Source organism: Diaphorina citri, unplaced genomic scaffold, assembly GCF_000475195.1.
Source record: "Diaphorina citri unplaced genomic scaffold, Diaci psyllid genome assembly version 1.1 scaffold73, whole genome shotgun sequence".
Taxonomy (NCBI): domain Eukaryota; kingdom Metazoa; phylum Arthropoda; class Insecta; order Hemiptera; family Psyllidae; genus Diaphorina; species Diaphorina citri.
The window spans coordinates 575,845-592,612 of NW_007377510.1; the positions used below are offsets into that span (position 1 = coordinate 575,845).

At 36.7% G+C, this 16,768-nt stretch overlaps 2 protein-coding genes and 1 long non-coding RNA gene across 3 annotated transcripts in view; all 3 read right to left on the reverse strand.

Moving 5' to 3' along the window:
- The window catches only part of LOC113472354 (endoplasmic reticulum aminopeptidase 1-like), a 34,297-nt gene extending 22,770 nt beyond the window's left edge, over positions 1 to 11,527 (reverse strand). The window contains exons 1-3 of the mRNA XM_026832070.1: positions 11,359 to 11,527; positions 9,272 to 9,758; positions 7,050 to 7,458 (exon numbers count right to left, since the gene is read on the reverse strand). Coding sequence (XP_026687871.1) covers positions 7,050 to 7,458; positions 9,272 to 9,401 — 539 coding nt within the window. The 5' untranslated portion in view covers positions 9,402 to 9,758; positions 11,359 to 11,527. The remainder of the gene's footprint in view (positions 1 to 7,049; positions 7,459 to 9,271; positions 9,759 to 11,358) is intronic.
- Positions 11,528 to 12,716: 1,189 nt separating this feature from the next.
- Positions 12,717 to 13,586, reverse strand: LOC113472322. The gene is made up of 2 exons (XR_003394691.1): positions 13,339 to 13,586; positions 12,717 to 13,081 (listed from the first exon to the last, which is right to left on the reverse strand). It is a non-coding gene; the product is annotated as an uncharacterized LOC113472322 (long non-coding RNA).
- Positions 13,587 to 14,945: 1,359 nt separating this feature from the next.
- LOC113472314 (acyl-CoA Delta(11) desaturase-like) lies at positions 14,946 to 16,268 on the reverse strand. Its single transcript, XM_026832011.1, has 2 exons — positions 16,209 to 16,268; positions 14,946 to 15,292 (listed from the first exon to the last, which is right to left on the reverse strand). Exons 1-2 carry the CDS (start codon positions 16,223 to 16,225, stop codon positions 14,974 to 14,976), a joined length of 336 nt encoding a protein of 111 aa, XP_026687812.1. The 5' UTR covers positions 16,226 to 16,268; the 3' UTR covers positions 14,946 to 14,973.
- Positions 16,269 to 16,768: the final 500 nt, after the last annotated feature.

The following is a 16,768-nucleotide window of genomic DNA, read 5'->3' on the forward strand; positions in this document are numbered from 1 at the left end:
ACACTATTTTAAAACTGAAAACTCTGAAAAGTGAAATATTTTCAAAGTCTTTGAATATTTATGAACCAACACCCCGGCGTACGATAAAGATAGTGGAAATTAACACTGATCTGATGAACTGTTTAATCACTCAATTTGGCACTAGGTTTGGTACTCGAACAAGATTAGATAAGGAATCTTGAAAGAGCCGTACACCGAACCCATTCCATTGCACCACACTCCGTGCGTATACTAGATTGCCAGGTGATATTTGTAGTCCGTCAGTCCTCATGTTAGGTACGGAAGGTTATTAGGATATTAGGTTTCTCTCTCTTCGGTGAGGTACACGTACATTGATTGAGGTTTGCGCGTTGGAATATGACGTACCTAATGATAATGACAACTTTAATGTTTGCGCACTTGTAGAATTTTAAATGTTGATTCTAACACTTTTTATGGCTCTAAATATGACTTTATTTATTGAATTTTTACTTTTATACGATGTAGATTATTACAAAATTACATAGGTATCTGATGTTTAATTGTTTATATTGATAAATTTTAATTAATATAAAATATTAAAATAAAAAAAACCTTTAACCCAAATAGTTCTTTAAATAGTTTAAATTATCAAATGTTCGTTACCTAGCATACGAACAAGACATTACCGTTAGGTCACATTAGATACAAAGACGGGCGCTCCCATTTTCTGAACACTATACCGTGTTAAGGTGTGTCCAAATAGTCGACCGGCCATCGATCGACGAGATAAATCTATGTTGTCGAGGCAGTGTGGACGGTTCAGTCGACATCGATCGACGGCCGGTCGACTATGTGTGGACACACCTTTTGTATTGCTATAAGTATGGCCATCAGCTTTAATAAATGCCCTATGACACTGCGACCTGGTTAGATCTTTTGTGACAGGTGGACACACCTTTTGTATTGCTATAAGTATGGCCATCAGCTTTAATAAATGCCCTATGACACTGCGACCTGGTTAGATCTTTTGTGACAGGTGGACACACCTTTAGACCGCCCCGAGGTCCCGTCAGACTTCATAGACAAGATTTCTAGTTCTCTCACCTTCGTTGGTCCCTCAGAGGCTCCACTTGCTCCACCTCCTCCATCAAAACTCCTCCTCACCCACGTCTCATGGGTGCGAACCGGTTGGGACGAATGATATGAGATATATCTTGTCAGGAGCAGTAACGTCACGGACAGGACACATGCTACGAATAGCACCGCCGACGTACACACCAAGAGGGTAACAAGTTTGGGCGTTCGTTGAGATTTCAAAGAGTCATGTTTCATTTTATGGTGTTTTTTAAAAAATATCACTGCACAAATAGAAGAGAAATCACTGTTTTGAACCGTGGAGGAGTTGCAGCTCCTACAGCTTCAGACGAATTTTTGAAGAAAATAACTAACGGGGAGTAGAAATCTGGATTGAGGAGCGCGGGAGCGCTCCGCCCCGCCAAGTCAAAATTTGTCAGCGCTGCTAAGAGATATTATACGCCACAAAGAAAGTAGCCGTTTTCAGGTTGAGGAAAAACTACAAAATTGAACGCCACAGTCGATCGCGTACAACGGGAGTTATTGAACGCAGTCTTGACAACATCATGGATAACGGACGGAAAATCAACAAATCTTGGAACGAAATAGACAAACAATGAGAGAATAATGAAATAATAGCTAGGTATCTTGAGTAATAGATTCCTCTCTTGGGGTAGGCTAGACTGGGACACCAACAAAGACATAGGTGAAGCAATGCAAGCACGTATACATGGGAACCGTCTTGCCAATTGGAAAAATCATTCAAGCAAACTTCCAACCAAATTAATTTAATTATTTGTCGCAATTAACTTACGGGTACCTATAGGTTTAATAAGCACTAGATTCACCTAATGAAGAAAATTCATTACAATTAAAAATGCACCGTGTCCTAGATTAGGGTTTGTTCTAAATGTCTGAGCCAAGTCAGAACCTATTTTGTTGAGTATACAAGTACTTTAATTGCATTTGATGCATTCCATGAAACTTGTGTACTAATAAAATAAATAATACTTTGTAGCTGTCCGAAGCACAAAGCACGGCACCGAAAACCATGGTACATAAAGTTAGACAGAGAGACTACAAAATATAATGGGACGCGTTAGTAACTATAAATATCTGTACCTACAAATTCGCAGAGTCTTGACTCCTATAGGTCATGGGACTTATGGGTGACAAGAGCCCGAAATCCATATGGAATAAAGCCCTCCAATACTCTGTATATTTGACAGGAATATTGGCTCATGACATACGTGCTGATTTATTTCACGATTAGCCAGAAAGTCAGAAGTATACCTACATCATAGATATTTACAAAATTACTTTCAAACACCATGAGAAAAATCTAGCCAAACTCAATTTGAAATGTTTTGAATTGTTTGAATTGTAAAACCTTATGTTTAGTTCACTCCACAATAAATTATTGTATTTTTTTGCAGTTTATCTGTAAATAAATGCCCTTACCCAAGTTGGGTGATTATGGGGCCTATTATTATTATGCGTACTGATTGGAATGACACTCTCGTGTGCCAGGACCATCTGTTTTGATTACAACCCTAACTAGGTACATAATATGTACGTATTGTACGAGGATATTTAAATTTACGAACGTACACACATTGACATGTGAATATCTAATAGATATCACACCTGACACATTCTGACATGTGGTTTTCAAATGTAGGTAGGTACCCATTTATCGTGTGAGTATGGCACCGTACTTCCAGATTCTCGCACGCAGTCTTCAAACAATATCGTTTGATAGGTTCTGCGATTTGCAAGTAAATACCTATTTAAAATGCTCTAAAGGTGTGTCCACACATAGTCGACTGGCCGTCGCGTCGATGTCGACTGAACCGTCCACACTGCCTCGACAACATAGATTCACCTCGTTGATCGACGGACGGCCGACTATGTACTGACACACCTTAAGATTCACAGAGCAGGTCAGTTATAGGTACAGGTCGTTCTACCACACAACGGAGAAAAATACCTATGCATCAGTGTGCCTCAACTCTACTAGGAATCAAATACGATTGTTTTTACATAAATAGGAAAGTCTGCCAATTTTCAGTTTGCGCCTTGAAGTGCCTCATCAACCGACAGTATCGTTCCCATCAAAATACCATACTACTATACCGTGTTAAGGTGTGTCCAAATAGTCGACCGGCCATCGATCGACGAGATAAATCTATGTTGTCGAGGCAGTGTGGACGGTTCAGTCGACATCGACGCGACGGCCAGTCGACTATATGTGGACACACCTTTAGAGCATTTTAAAAAGGTATTTACTTGCAGATTGCAGAACCTATCAAACGATATTGTTTGAAGACTGCGTGCGAGAATCTGGAAGTACGGTGCTATACTCACATGACAAATGGGTACCTACATTTGAAAACCACATGTCAGAATGTGTCAGGTGTGATATCTATTAGATATTCACATGTCAATGTGTGTACGTTCGTAAATTTAAATATCCTCGTACAATACGTACATACCTACCTAGTTAGGGTTGTAATCAAAACAGATGGTCCTGGCACACGAGAGTGTCATTCCAATCAGCACGCATAATAATAATAGGCCCCATAATCACCCAACTTAGGCAAGGGCATTTATTTACAGATACCTAAACTGCAAAAAATTACAATTATTTTAGTGTGGAGTCAACTAAACATAAGGTTTTACAATTCAAACAGAATTTAAAACATTTCAAATTGAGTTTGGCTAGATTTTTCTCATAGTGTTTGAAAATAATTTTGTAAATATCTATGATGTAGGTATACTTCTGACTTTCTGACTAATCGTGAAATAAATCAGCACGCATGTCATGAGCCAATATTCCTGTCAAATACACAAGCCACCACGGCATATTTTCCTGTATACAAATACTAACATAATATAGGACGTAAATGAAAGACCCTACAAAATATTTATCTCAATTGTATCTTCAATCTTTGTATTGTAAGTTAATAAGCACTAGATCAGGCTTGTCCAACCCGCGGCCCGCGGGCCGCATGCTCATTTTTGCGGCCCACGAAGGCCCGCCTAAAAAAAATGAACGAAAATGAGAAATAACAGTTTGTGTTGAGAAATAACAGTTTTCCACCATGAAGTTTGTGAAGAACAAACAAAGAGCCAAACTAACTCTAGTGACTAGATAAATGTGTTCACCTAATGAAGAAAATTAATTACAATTAAAAATGCACCGTGTCCTAGATTAGGGTTTGTTCTAAATGTCTGAGCCAAGTCAGAACCTATTTTGTTGAGTATACAAGTACTTTAATTGCATTTGATGCATTCCATGAAACTTGTGTACTAATAAAATAAATAATACTTTGTAGCTGTCCGAAGCACAATTAAGCACGGCACCGAAAACCATGGTACAAAAATTTAGACAGAGAGACTACAAAATATAATGTTACTCCGATAATTTATGATTCTATGTAAGCTAAATTTGGTCTGAAATGTAAATGAATGCAAAAGGACATTTTATTTGGAGTGCCCAATCTGGGACCAAGTAACTTGAGCAAAGACTGAGTACCTAGGCTATTTCCGAAATTGTTTTTTTCTAGTACCTACGAGTAAAGTACGTATGTAAATGTAAATATGCATTTTCATTCATGTCAAGTAAAGTACGCAAACATCTACAAACCTACATCTATCCGGAAACTCAGACCGACATATGAAGCACAATTAAGCACGGCACCGAAAACCATGGTACAAAAATTTAGACAGAGAGACTACAAAATATTTAATGTTACTCCGATAATTTATGATTCTATGTAAGCTAAATTTGGTCTGAAATGTAAATGAATGCTAAAGGACATTTTATTTGGAGTGCCCAATCTGGGACCAAGTAACTAGAGCAAAGTCTGAGTAGGTAACATAAACTATTTCAAAATTGTTTTTTTCTAGTACGAGTAAAGTACGTATCTGAATGTAAATCTGCATTTTCATTCATGTCAAGTAAAGTACGCAAACATCTACAAACCTACATCTATCCGGAAACTCAGACCGACATACAGACAGATAAACGAAGCACAAAGCACGGCACCGAAAACCATGGTACATAAAGTTAGACAGAGAGACTACAAAATATAATGTTACTCCGATAATTTATGATTCTATGTAAGCTAAATTTGGTCTGAAATGTAAATGAATGCAAAAGGACATTTTATTTGGTGCCCAATCTGGGACCAAGTAACTTGAGCAAAGACTGAGTAGGTAACATAAACTATTTCCAAAATTGTTTTTTTCCAGTACGAGTAAAGTACGTATCTAAATGTAAATATGCATTTTCATTCATGTCAAGTAAAGTACGCAAACATCTACAAACCTACATCTATCCGGAAACTCAGACCGACATACAGACAGATAAACAATTTTGTTGAAAACCTCTGTGTGAAGTAATTTATGACAAGCTAGCAACAAGCAAGGTCGAACGAAATATGAAACAGGAATCTGCTGTTATTTGCTGAGAATCCATTCAAACACAAAACTAAACAAAGCAGGGACACCTCGTGTGACATTGAAATTTCGTGCTCCACTGGGAAACTTTGAGAAAACGGAACCATTCTTAAATAAATTGGAAAAAAAAAAAATGATTGCACTGTATAAATGACAATGAAATTCTTGATCTGGACAACGAGAGAAGAGAACAATTAAAAATAATTATTTTACTATTGTTAATTAAAAAAACAAAAACCATAAATAACCTTGTTAGACGACACTTTTCACTGGCACAAATAGTTGAACTCAATAGATCGGACATATTTCGTCAGAGATCGAATGACAAAAGAAAAGCCCAAACATTTTCCTCCATGTCATAGGATTTGTGGGCTCTCTATTCTCGCAGTATAGAATCTGGATCGTGCGAAGTAATCATGTTAATTGTTCTGACGTTCGGTTTCACCTGTGCAAATAGGGAGACAAAAACGTTCAACGGGTAATTTCAGAAATGTGGTAAACGTTTCAATTTGCTTCATTTTATTCTCGTGCTAATATAGGGCCGAATTAAACATCAGGAATATGTGCGTATAGTTAAAACAAACATGAGTTTTGCAAACGCTCAGCATCTTTACTACTACTGACTCTTAACTAAAACACCAGAAACAGCGGACATATCCTGAAGCTATCAGAGACGTATTCAACGAATTTCATGCTAACAAAGAGAAAAGCAAGCGAAGTAAGGGACAAAAAAAAAAAGAAGTAAAAAAGCGTTCTCGTTTCGTAATGCAAAAGTTGAACTTTAGAGTTTTTTATTATGAAATTATAGAAAAGTTGATGTAACCATCTGTTACCATGACGCGGCGGGCTGGATAATGCAAATATTAATAACAGCGACAGCTCTAGCAACATCATGGCTTGATTTTATGGAAACACATGGAAAGTGAGGGACAAAAAACACATGAATCGCCTAATTTTTTTTTAATTACTAAACAAATGTCATTTGGGTTGGGTAGATAAATGGAACGCTTAACGATATGGTACGAAATATTAGCGCTAATAATCGACTTGTTCCTATGACTGTTTTTCGCCGAACATGTTAGTTAGGGCCATACGTTGAATATATGGCCCTACTCGAAACCGATAGGACTATAACAGGTTTAGGAAATACCCTACTCCAACGCCTAACTTGAGGTGCTGATTCTCAAAAGATGACTGTCCCATTTTTTAAACGGGTGATTTTTTTGGTTTTCAGGCTCTCAATGTCAATGGATCGGCACCTACAACATACGCACCTATACAACACCATCCCTTTCAGAAATGAGCCCCTGGTTCATAGTTGTAAGTTAAGTAGGCTGGTATATTGATGATTCTAAATGAGCCAGGCGGCAAAGTGAAATTTTTTCAGGAGAGAAAAATCGTTCCATTTTAAATGGGCACAGCACTATGTAAAAGAGCCGTTATTTTGCTCTTTACGATAAGAATGTGTGGCGATTCGAAAGATATTCAGCCAATAAAATTTGGCGCATAGCTCATTCAAAATTCCCTACATAGAGTTATCAATAACTTACCTGGTTTCCCCACTGATCGCCTGGTACGTGCTCTGGTAGAATCCCACAATGTCTTGCTTCTTCAGATTCCCGTCCGCGGTGAATTCCAGGGTGCACTCTCCCAGCTCCAGGTTCTTCTCCAGTTGAACGACCCAGTATTGATGTTTCGGATAGGAGAAGGCTCTTTTGACGGGTACCTGTACTCCATTCTGAGTCACTACTGATTTGGTCACATTGAGGCGGTCAATATGAAGATAGATATAATCTACCGGATGGGTTACGGTGACCAGGATTTTCTCCTCAACGGTGAACAGTGCGGTTTTCAGATCCGGATGCAGTTTCAAATCGTACAGAAACGGTGTGATGGCTGGTGACAGACGAAAGTCTTTCTCCCATGGCTCGAGGGGGTTTGGTGTCGACATGAGAGAACCTAGAACACAGTGAAGGAATTGCATTTGAAGAAACCATCTTGATCTGGCCATTATGCGGTGATAGAGCCTGAGAGCGACTGAGATTCTGCTGCCTGTCGAAGCTTGGTCAGTACTTAGTAGTATAATGGGTGTCACATTGAACCAAAACTGTTAGTATACGAGTATAATTGGAAAAGGTAATGAATGGGACAACTTGTTCTAAGCTGACAGTCTAATTATGTAGGTTTCGGTAAGCCTAACCAAAAAATACAACACCCACAAATCTGATGAAAAAATTTGGACACACCCCCAAATCTGATTGAAAAACTTGGACACAGCACAGTCTAATAAAATTATGTAGGTTTCAGTAAGCCTAACCAAAAAATACAACACCCACAAATCTGATGAAAAAATTTGGACACACCCCCAAATCTGATTGAAAAACTTGGACACAGACTCGGTATGTATACGTCTCGTCTTGACCCACATGGTACTGAGATAAGTTATGAACAATAATATTTTGATTTGGATAACACTCGGACTCAAACAATGGAAAAGTCACAGTTCTTCACATAATATTTGCTTACCTTACCCAAAAAAAAAAAAAAAAAAAAAAAAATTTTTGGACACAGAATCGGTATGTACGTCTCGTCTTGACCCACATGGTACTGAGATAAGTCATGAACAATAACATTTAGATTTGGATAACACTCGGACTCAAACAATGGAAAAGTCACAGTTCTTCACATAATATTAATTTGCTTACCTTACCCAAATAAAAACAATTTTTGTAGGTACATACTACATACCTAGCTGATAAATAAGACGCGAGAAGAGATGATTGTTTACCTTTGTAGGTATGAGGTGATAATTGTGTAGGTTGTACCTATAGGTATGTAATACGTATTGGGTATACATGAATCAAAGGTAGGTAAGTAGGTATATAACGGTAAAAGAACAATCTGAAATTACTCTTCTGCGAACCCATTTTTACTAAAAAAGAGAGAAAAAAAATGGACTGCGGGGACAAAAGGTCTTAAGGTGCGGGGACAAAATTACCTACTGAGGTACTTGAGGTATTACTACTGAGTGAAAAAAAAAAATCTGGTGTGAACATCACACGACTTTCCTTATCCTATTGAATGATGCTTATTTGAGTGTTCTTTTACCCTATCTTTTACAATATCTCTAACCGTTTTGTCGCTATAGCTGAAAAACCTAATTGTTTACCTTTGTAGGTATGAGGTGATAATTGTGTAGGTAATGTAGGTTGTATAGGTATGTAATACGTATTGGGTATACATGAATCAAAGGTAAGTAAGTAGGTATATAACGGTAAAAGAACAATCTGAAATTACTCTTCTGCAAACCCATTTTTACTAAAAAAGAGAGAAAAAAAAATGGACTGTGGGGACAAAAGGTCTTAAGGTATTACCTACTGAGTACTTGAGGTATTACTACTGAGTGAAAAAAAAAAAGATCAAAGTAGGTAATAAAAATTTAACTCATAAATTTAATTCGTCAAAACATACTCAAATACGTTGCGAGTGTAATAGGACTTTGGGGACCTAAATGGGCCTAGGAAATTATCAAGTAGGTAATAAAAATTGAACTCATAAATTTAATTCGTCAAAACATACTCAAATACGTTGCGAGTGTAATAGGACTTTGGGGACCTAAATGGGCCTAGGAAATTATGCTACATTTCCTTACCTACCTATTTAAAAACAAAATTATTCAAACAACTGGCAAACTTACTCGGTGTTGGCTTGCTGGTAGACAGTTCATGGTGTTCACACATTAAAAAATTATTCAAACAACTGGCAAACTTACTCGGTGTTGGCTTGCTGGTAGACAGTTCATGGTGTTCACACATTAACAAGGAATAGCTGAGAAACACTACGGCTACCGTTAACCCCACACACACGAGACCCAGAAGTAACGACAACTTCATCAAACTCATAGCGCCAAAATGTCGGACACTTTCCAAGAAAATGAATGAACTAACTTCAAGTTGGAAGCTTTCACATCACACGCGCGCCTAAATTTTCGGCGCCTCCGGGCAGCTGTTTCTCCCCCACTTTGTGAAAATTAGATTTTCTGGTAAGACTCTCCTCCTTATCTCTTTTCCTTGCTCCTTTTCTGAATTTTAAATAGAAAGTTTGTGAAAACGCCTAATATCCTTTGAAATTACGTGGTAATGGAACAAGCTAACACAAAATGGGGAAGCATTTGTACCTACCTATCTTACCATACTGAGGGAAAATTGAAGCTCAACTAAAGACAGTTTATCTTGTAGATATGCGATCTAGGTAAGTAGCTAAAATAGAAAGTAAAAAGTTGTCATAATTTGGGATTTCCCAGCCTCGACCCTGACATGTCAAACATGACGTATGATAGGGTAATTTTGCTGTCTAACTAATCTTCGTTTGAACCAAGTAGGTACATTGTTTTCTGCATGAATGACAGGTATGGGAAGAGAATCGGAAGAAATAATGCTTAGCACTATAGCTTCCTCTAAAAGAAAAAAATGAAGCTCAACTAAAGACAGTTTATCTTGTAGATATGCGATCTAGGTAAGTAGCTAAAATAAAAAGTAAAAAGTTGTCATAATTTGGGATTTCCTAGCCTCGACCCTGACATGTCAAACATGACGTATGATAGGGCAATTTTGCTGTCTAACTAATCTTCGTTTGAACCAAGTACCTACATTGTTTTCTGTATGAATGACAGGTATGGGAAGAGAATCGGAAGAAATAATGCTTAGCACTATAGCTTCCTCTAAAAGAAAATATAAGGTTCTTATGGAGGAATAAGGGCAAAGGCCATGAGGCCTCTGCCCCTCGATAGGGGTTAAAAAAGGTTGTTGAAACCCACCCCTAATCTCATAAATGATTTATTTTGCGGTGAAGCTAGAGAGCCTATTCACGACTTTTGCCCGGATCACCCTTTGCAATACCCCATCCCAAATAAATTGAGGTAGGTACCTATTTATCTATTGCTTGCTACCTGGGACGAATATACCTCAAAATGGGGAAGCATTCAAATTTTACAAAGTACTTTGTAACGTGACTATAATAAGGTTCTTATGGAGGAATAAGGGCAAAAGCCATGGGACCTCTGCCCCTCGATAGGGGTTAAAAAAGGTTAATGAAACCCACCCCTAATCTCATAAATGATTTATTTTGCGGTGAAGCTAGAGAGCCTATTCACAACTTTTGCCCGGATCACCCTTTGCAATACCCCATCCCAAAAAAATTGAGGTAGGTATTTATCTATTGCTTGCTACCTGGGACGAATATACCTCAAAATGGGGAAGCATTCAAATTTTACAAAGTACTTTGTAACGTGACTATCATTTCCAATATCTCCCCTATCTGAAACAACTTGACAAAGTAATTCACCCCGTTCCTCTCATATGGGCTGGCTTTTTTATCAATTGAATTTACATACTATTACAGACCGACCTACCTACATGACTTTTGTTTTTCTAAAGGTACTTCCACGTATACCTAGTTGTGGACAATGTCAATTAAATTACTTAGAAAGAACAAAATGCTTAGAGGGTCAGAACTCAGAAAAGAAGAAATTTACCTATTTCTGAGCCTCAATACGAATTGGTAAATAATAAAAAAAAAAGCTTTTAATTAATCCACATCATAGGTGTCGGTATAGGTACCTCTAAAAATTCCTTGTTCGATAAATACTTTGGTTAACAGAACACTTTTTTTTACTTTCCTTATCCTATAACAAGGAAAGTAATGTATTATTTTCTGTAAGGTCAGAACTCAGAAAAGAAAAAAATTACCTATTTCTGAGCCTCAATACGAATTGGTAAATAAAAATAAGCTTTTAATCAGTCCACATCATAGGTGTCGGTATAGGTACCTCTAAAAATTCCTTGTTCGATAAATAAGTACTTTGGTTAACAGAACACTTTTTTTTACTTTCCTTATCCTATAACAAGGAAAGTAATGTATTATTTTCCGGAAGGGGCTTTAACTCTTAGGTCGTTTGCGTTAAAAGAACACTATTTTAAAATTAAAAACTCTGAAAAGTGAAATATTTTGAATATTTATGAACCAACACCCCGGACGTACGATAAAGATAGTGGAAATTTACACTGATCTGATGAACTGTTTAATCACTCAATTTGGCACTAGGTTAGATTTGGTACTCGAACAAGATTAGATAAGGAATCTTGAAAGAGCCGTACACCGAACCCATTCCATTGCACCACACTCCGTGCGTATACTACAAAGTTTTTGAATATTTATGAACCAACACCCCGGGCGTACGATAAAGATAGTGGGAATTAACACTGATCTGACGAACTGTTTAATCACTCAATTTGGCACTAGGTTTGGTACTCGAACAAGATTAGATAAGGAATCTTGAAAGAGCCGTAGACCGAACCCATTCCATTGCACCACTCTCCGTGCGTATACTAGATTGCCAGGTGATATTTGTAGTCCGTCAGTCCTCATGTTGGGTACGGAAGGTTATTAGGATATTAGGTTTTACTCTCTTCGGTGAGGTACACGTACATTGAGGTTTGCGCGTTGGAATATGATGTAATGATAATGACAACTTTAATGTTTGCGCACTTGTAGAATTTTAAATGTTGATTCTAACACTTTTTATGGCTCTAAATATGACTTTATTTATCTATTGAATTTTTACTTTTATACGATGTAGATTATTACAAAATTACAGGTATCTGATGTTTAATTGTTTATATTGATAAATTTTAATTGATATAAAATATTAAAATAAAAAAAAAACCTTTAACCCAAATAGTTATTTATTTAAACTATCAAATGTTCGTTACCTAGCATACGAACAAGACATTACCGTTAGGTCACATTAGATACAAAGACGGGCGCTCCCATTTTCTGAACATGAACAATCTAAATTCCTCCAGGCGGTTTTGCTCTGAAGAATCGAAGAGATTTGCAAATTAAAATCACAATTAAGAACATTGTTCATCTGATAATCGCTAATTGATTAGGTTTATCAAGTCATGAAAATTAATTCATTCAACCATGTCCAATCTCATCTCCTTGATTTGAGATTTTACTTTTCTCAGAGGACTAACCGTCCTAATACAAAAGGATACCAAGGATTTAGAAGTACAGATGGGTCAAAACTATTTTCTCAAGAAATATGAATAGAGCATGGAGTTATAAGGTAGCTCAAATGAAACTTAAAACAATCGTTCACAACTATTCCCTGTTACCCCAGCAGAAAAATAATGATGCAAAGAAAAAACGAGTAATTTTCTCTAAGTATTGAAAATAAAATGGAGTATTCCTTTATTATTTTAAATCAAATAAAATAAATAGGTAGGTAAATAAATAAAACTTTATTTTTGAGAAAGTTAGTTACTTAGTTTATATTTATCAAAAAATACTGTAGAGCTAACTGCAGAAATCTTCATCTCTTATACCAGTCTAAACATTCTTCCTTTTTCAAAGCTAGGTGTCAACCTGAATTAAAACAGCAGGGCAAACTATTGATAGCTATCAACACTAATTAAGAATGGTCTAAATTTACAGAAAAAAATTGTACAAAATTTTAGATACTTATGTATAGGTAGTAAGAAGGTAGGTAGCTGGTGAAAAAAACATAGATACAAATAACCTATAATAATGGTAGGATAAATGTTATACCGTATACATATATTATATTGTGTTGATGATAGAGTTACAACAAAAATTGATCTTTGACCTCCTATTAATTATTGAACATAGAACTCAGTAGGTTCTTGCTGCCTTGGCCTTAAAAAAGAAAAGAAATCCTACTGGAATGTACAATCACCATGAAATTAATGGGTTCTTCCAAAGTTACTATTTCTAAAACAGCACCCTACATGGTTAAGGTACATAGATACAAATAACCTATAATAATAGTAGGATAAATGTTATACTGTATACTTACATACTTATATTATATTGTGTTGATGATAGAGTTACAACAAAAATTGATCTTTGACCTCCTAATAATTATTGAACATAGCACTTAGTAGGTCCTTGCTGCCTTGGCCTTAAAAAAGAAAAGAAAAAAAAATCCTACTGGAATGTACAATCACCATGAAATTAATGGGTTCTTCCAAAGTTACTATTTCTAAAACAGCACCCTACATGGTTAACATTTCTTACCCCTCTTCCCTACCCCATCTGAAAAGTTACAAGGATACTTTTTTCCAATGATCCATGATGATTTGAAAATTTAAAATCGCATTTCTTACCCCTCTTCCCTACCCCATCTGAAAAGTTACGAGGATACTTTTTTCCAATGATCCATGATGATTTGAAAATTTAAAATCTTAAGGAACAATATTTTTTATTTACATTTACATATACTTTTATTATTTTAAATAAACATTAATAAAACAATGTTGGCACAGAAACTATAAATCAATAGTTACATACCTACACATGCTCACATACAACACACAAGCTACTTAAATAATCTTCCCTGTCAGGTCCATGGCTTGATCAACTTCACGAGACTTCCAGGTGAAGCTTACATTAAAACAAAGTTTAGTAGTAGTACAATTTAGTAGGTACAATAAAACAAAATATTTATCTACTTCCAAGCAATGGGAGAACAAAAGTTTAAAATTGCATGGGTAATCCAATCATATGCATATGTAGAACTCTTTAAAGTACGATGTAAATACCCATGCCTACATTGCCTACTGGTTATCTACAATAAATTCTGGTCGCTAATGTTAAGAATAAGTAAGTAGGTAATAAGGAGGCAGGTACTACATAATCTACATATATTGGAAAATAGGACTCTGTGTACGAGTAGACTGGGGGTCTGAGAACGTCGCGTGGAGCACATCAGAACACAAAAGTCCAGACGCACAATGTAGGGGTTCCTTCATTTTCAATGAGGTTGGTATCTCCTACTTTTTCGATTTTTTTTTTTTTTTTTTTTTTTTTTGTGTTGAAACTAGTCATCAAGCTACTTAAATAATCTTCCCTGTCAGGTCCGTGGCTTGATCAACTTCACGAGACTTCCAGGTGAAGCTTACATTAAAACAAAGTTTAGTAGTAGTACAATTTAGTAGGTACAATAAAACACCATTATTATTCTGCATGCATTGCATAAGCATAAAGTAGTAAAGTACCTTCTAAGTCAGGAGTAGACTGTGTTAAGCATTATTGCTTTCAAAAATTAATGTTGTTCCTCGATCAATATACTATGCCAAATTTTATGACATGATTTGGACTTGGACCACCAAATTTTGGATCAAAAGTCCACTAACACTACCATATTTATCTACTTCCAAGCAATGGGAGAACAAAAGTTTAAAATTGCATGGGTAATCCAATCATATGCATATGTAGAACTCTTTAAACAGAGTACCCAACATCATTTCACAGTGACAGTAAGGGCCATATTAATTAACAAAATACTAGCTCTTAAGCTGCACTGAAGCATCAATTCCAAATATCTGATTGGAATTTGTTTCATTGAGAGAAAGAATTTTAAATTGGGGTGATGGACAGTCTTCAATGTGTTTATTCCGCTAGCATCCTGTCCTCCTCTGTCAAATCCTCGTCATTCCAGCCCCACACTTGATTCTCATGGCTGTGGCCATGTCTGGTTCCATCTCCCGTCCTGGCGACTCTCCTGCTAACCATTTCAGGGGAGGCTGTCTTTAAATCGTACGCCCACCCTATCCAGGCAAACATATCGATGATGGCCGTGGTTAAGTTCAGTCTGTAGTTGCCCAGTTCGGCCGCTTTGTAATCCCAAGGGAATGTGTGATGGTAGTTGTGCCAACCCTCACCGAATGCCAGGAATGCAACCGAGGAATTCTCTGAAGAGCTGATGTGCCTGATGGAGAAAACGAATTTGCAATGTCAATATCAATATGAAGTAGGTATGGGCTAGAGGTGCCTAGGTTTTGTACCTATTTGGCAAGCATCATAGAGGCATAATGGAACTTTTTAGTCTCAGCCGACAGTATAAAAAAGGTACATACAGGGTGTCCACCAATGTATGACCCACTCAAATTGCTCCGAATCTGTTGGAGTTTTCGAAAAATAACTAGTATAGCTCGCTATACTCTAGTAATAGAAAGTAAAAAAAAAAAAAATCTGGTGTAAACATCACACGACTTTCCTTATCCTATTGAATGATGCTTATTTGGGTGTTCTTCTATTGTAACCTTTACAATATATCTAACCGTTTAGTCAGTATAGCTGAAAACGACCAAAAAGCGGTCGAAAACCGCCAAAAAGCCACCAACTGCAGCACCTATCCTAACCAAAAGTTTTTTCTTGCATCCCTGTCACATTTGTTGTCTACATACCAAATTTCAAGTCCCTAGCTCACACCGTTCCCGAGATATTATTGAATTACACCTAAAACCGCCAAAAAGCGGCCGAAATGCCGCCAAGCGTTGCACCGATCTTGATCACAGATTTGGATTTTTCACAACCTTTTATATATTTTCCCAATTGCAACTCCTCCATTATGGCTGTACATGATTTACTGGTATAGTCTCTCATCCTTTTTTTTACTTTCTATTATTTTTTTCTCTCTCTCAAAATCTCTCGCGTCCATTTCTATTTACTCAACACTGTCGATCCTCCCTCTTTGTCTCTTCCTCCCTCCCCTCTCCTTTCCTCTCCGCCTCCCTTCCTCAATCTGATTTATAACTACTTAATAACCACTAAGTAGGTAGATAAGTATTCCTTTGAAACTTTTGAAAAACCTATTACAGTCTTTAACTATGAGTTTAACTTACTTGTCATATGGCCTCATGCCCCAGATGTGTGCAGCACTATTGACTAGCCAGGTACCATGCAGGGAAGGGGTAAATACTGATTGATCACTTGCTATCAGGTAAAGAGGATTAGATATTTGATAGGTACCTAGATCCTTTTCCTTTTTCTTGCACTTTGCTACTTTGCACTGATTAGTTGATTACTGATTATAGTGATTATTTTTTCCAAGTTCCAGTCCCAATCCCAAGTCCGCTGTCCGTGTGTCCGTGGTACAAAATTTATTTTCATTTCAAGGAGGTTACAAATCGCTGGATTCGAAAATTCGAATGGATCTGCAATAAAACGCCTAGAAATTTATTTTTGATTATGCAATATTTTATGTAATCACGAATCCTACACATTTAAAGAAGCGCGAAAATTCAAAAATTCAAAATTCAAATTGTTGATAAGGATAAACAGAACGGATTTTCCCAAAAGTGAAGGTGAACGTGCTCCTGTTTTAATAATTTAATTAACACTTTTGAATATTTTATTATTTTGTGATAAAATACGTGATTTTTTTTCTGGTTTAAACAGCTTT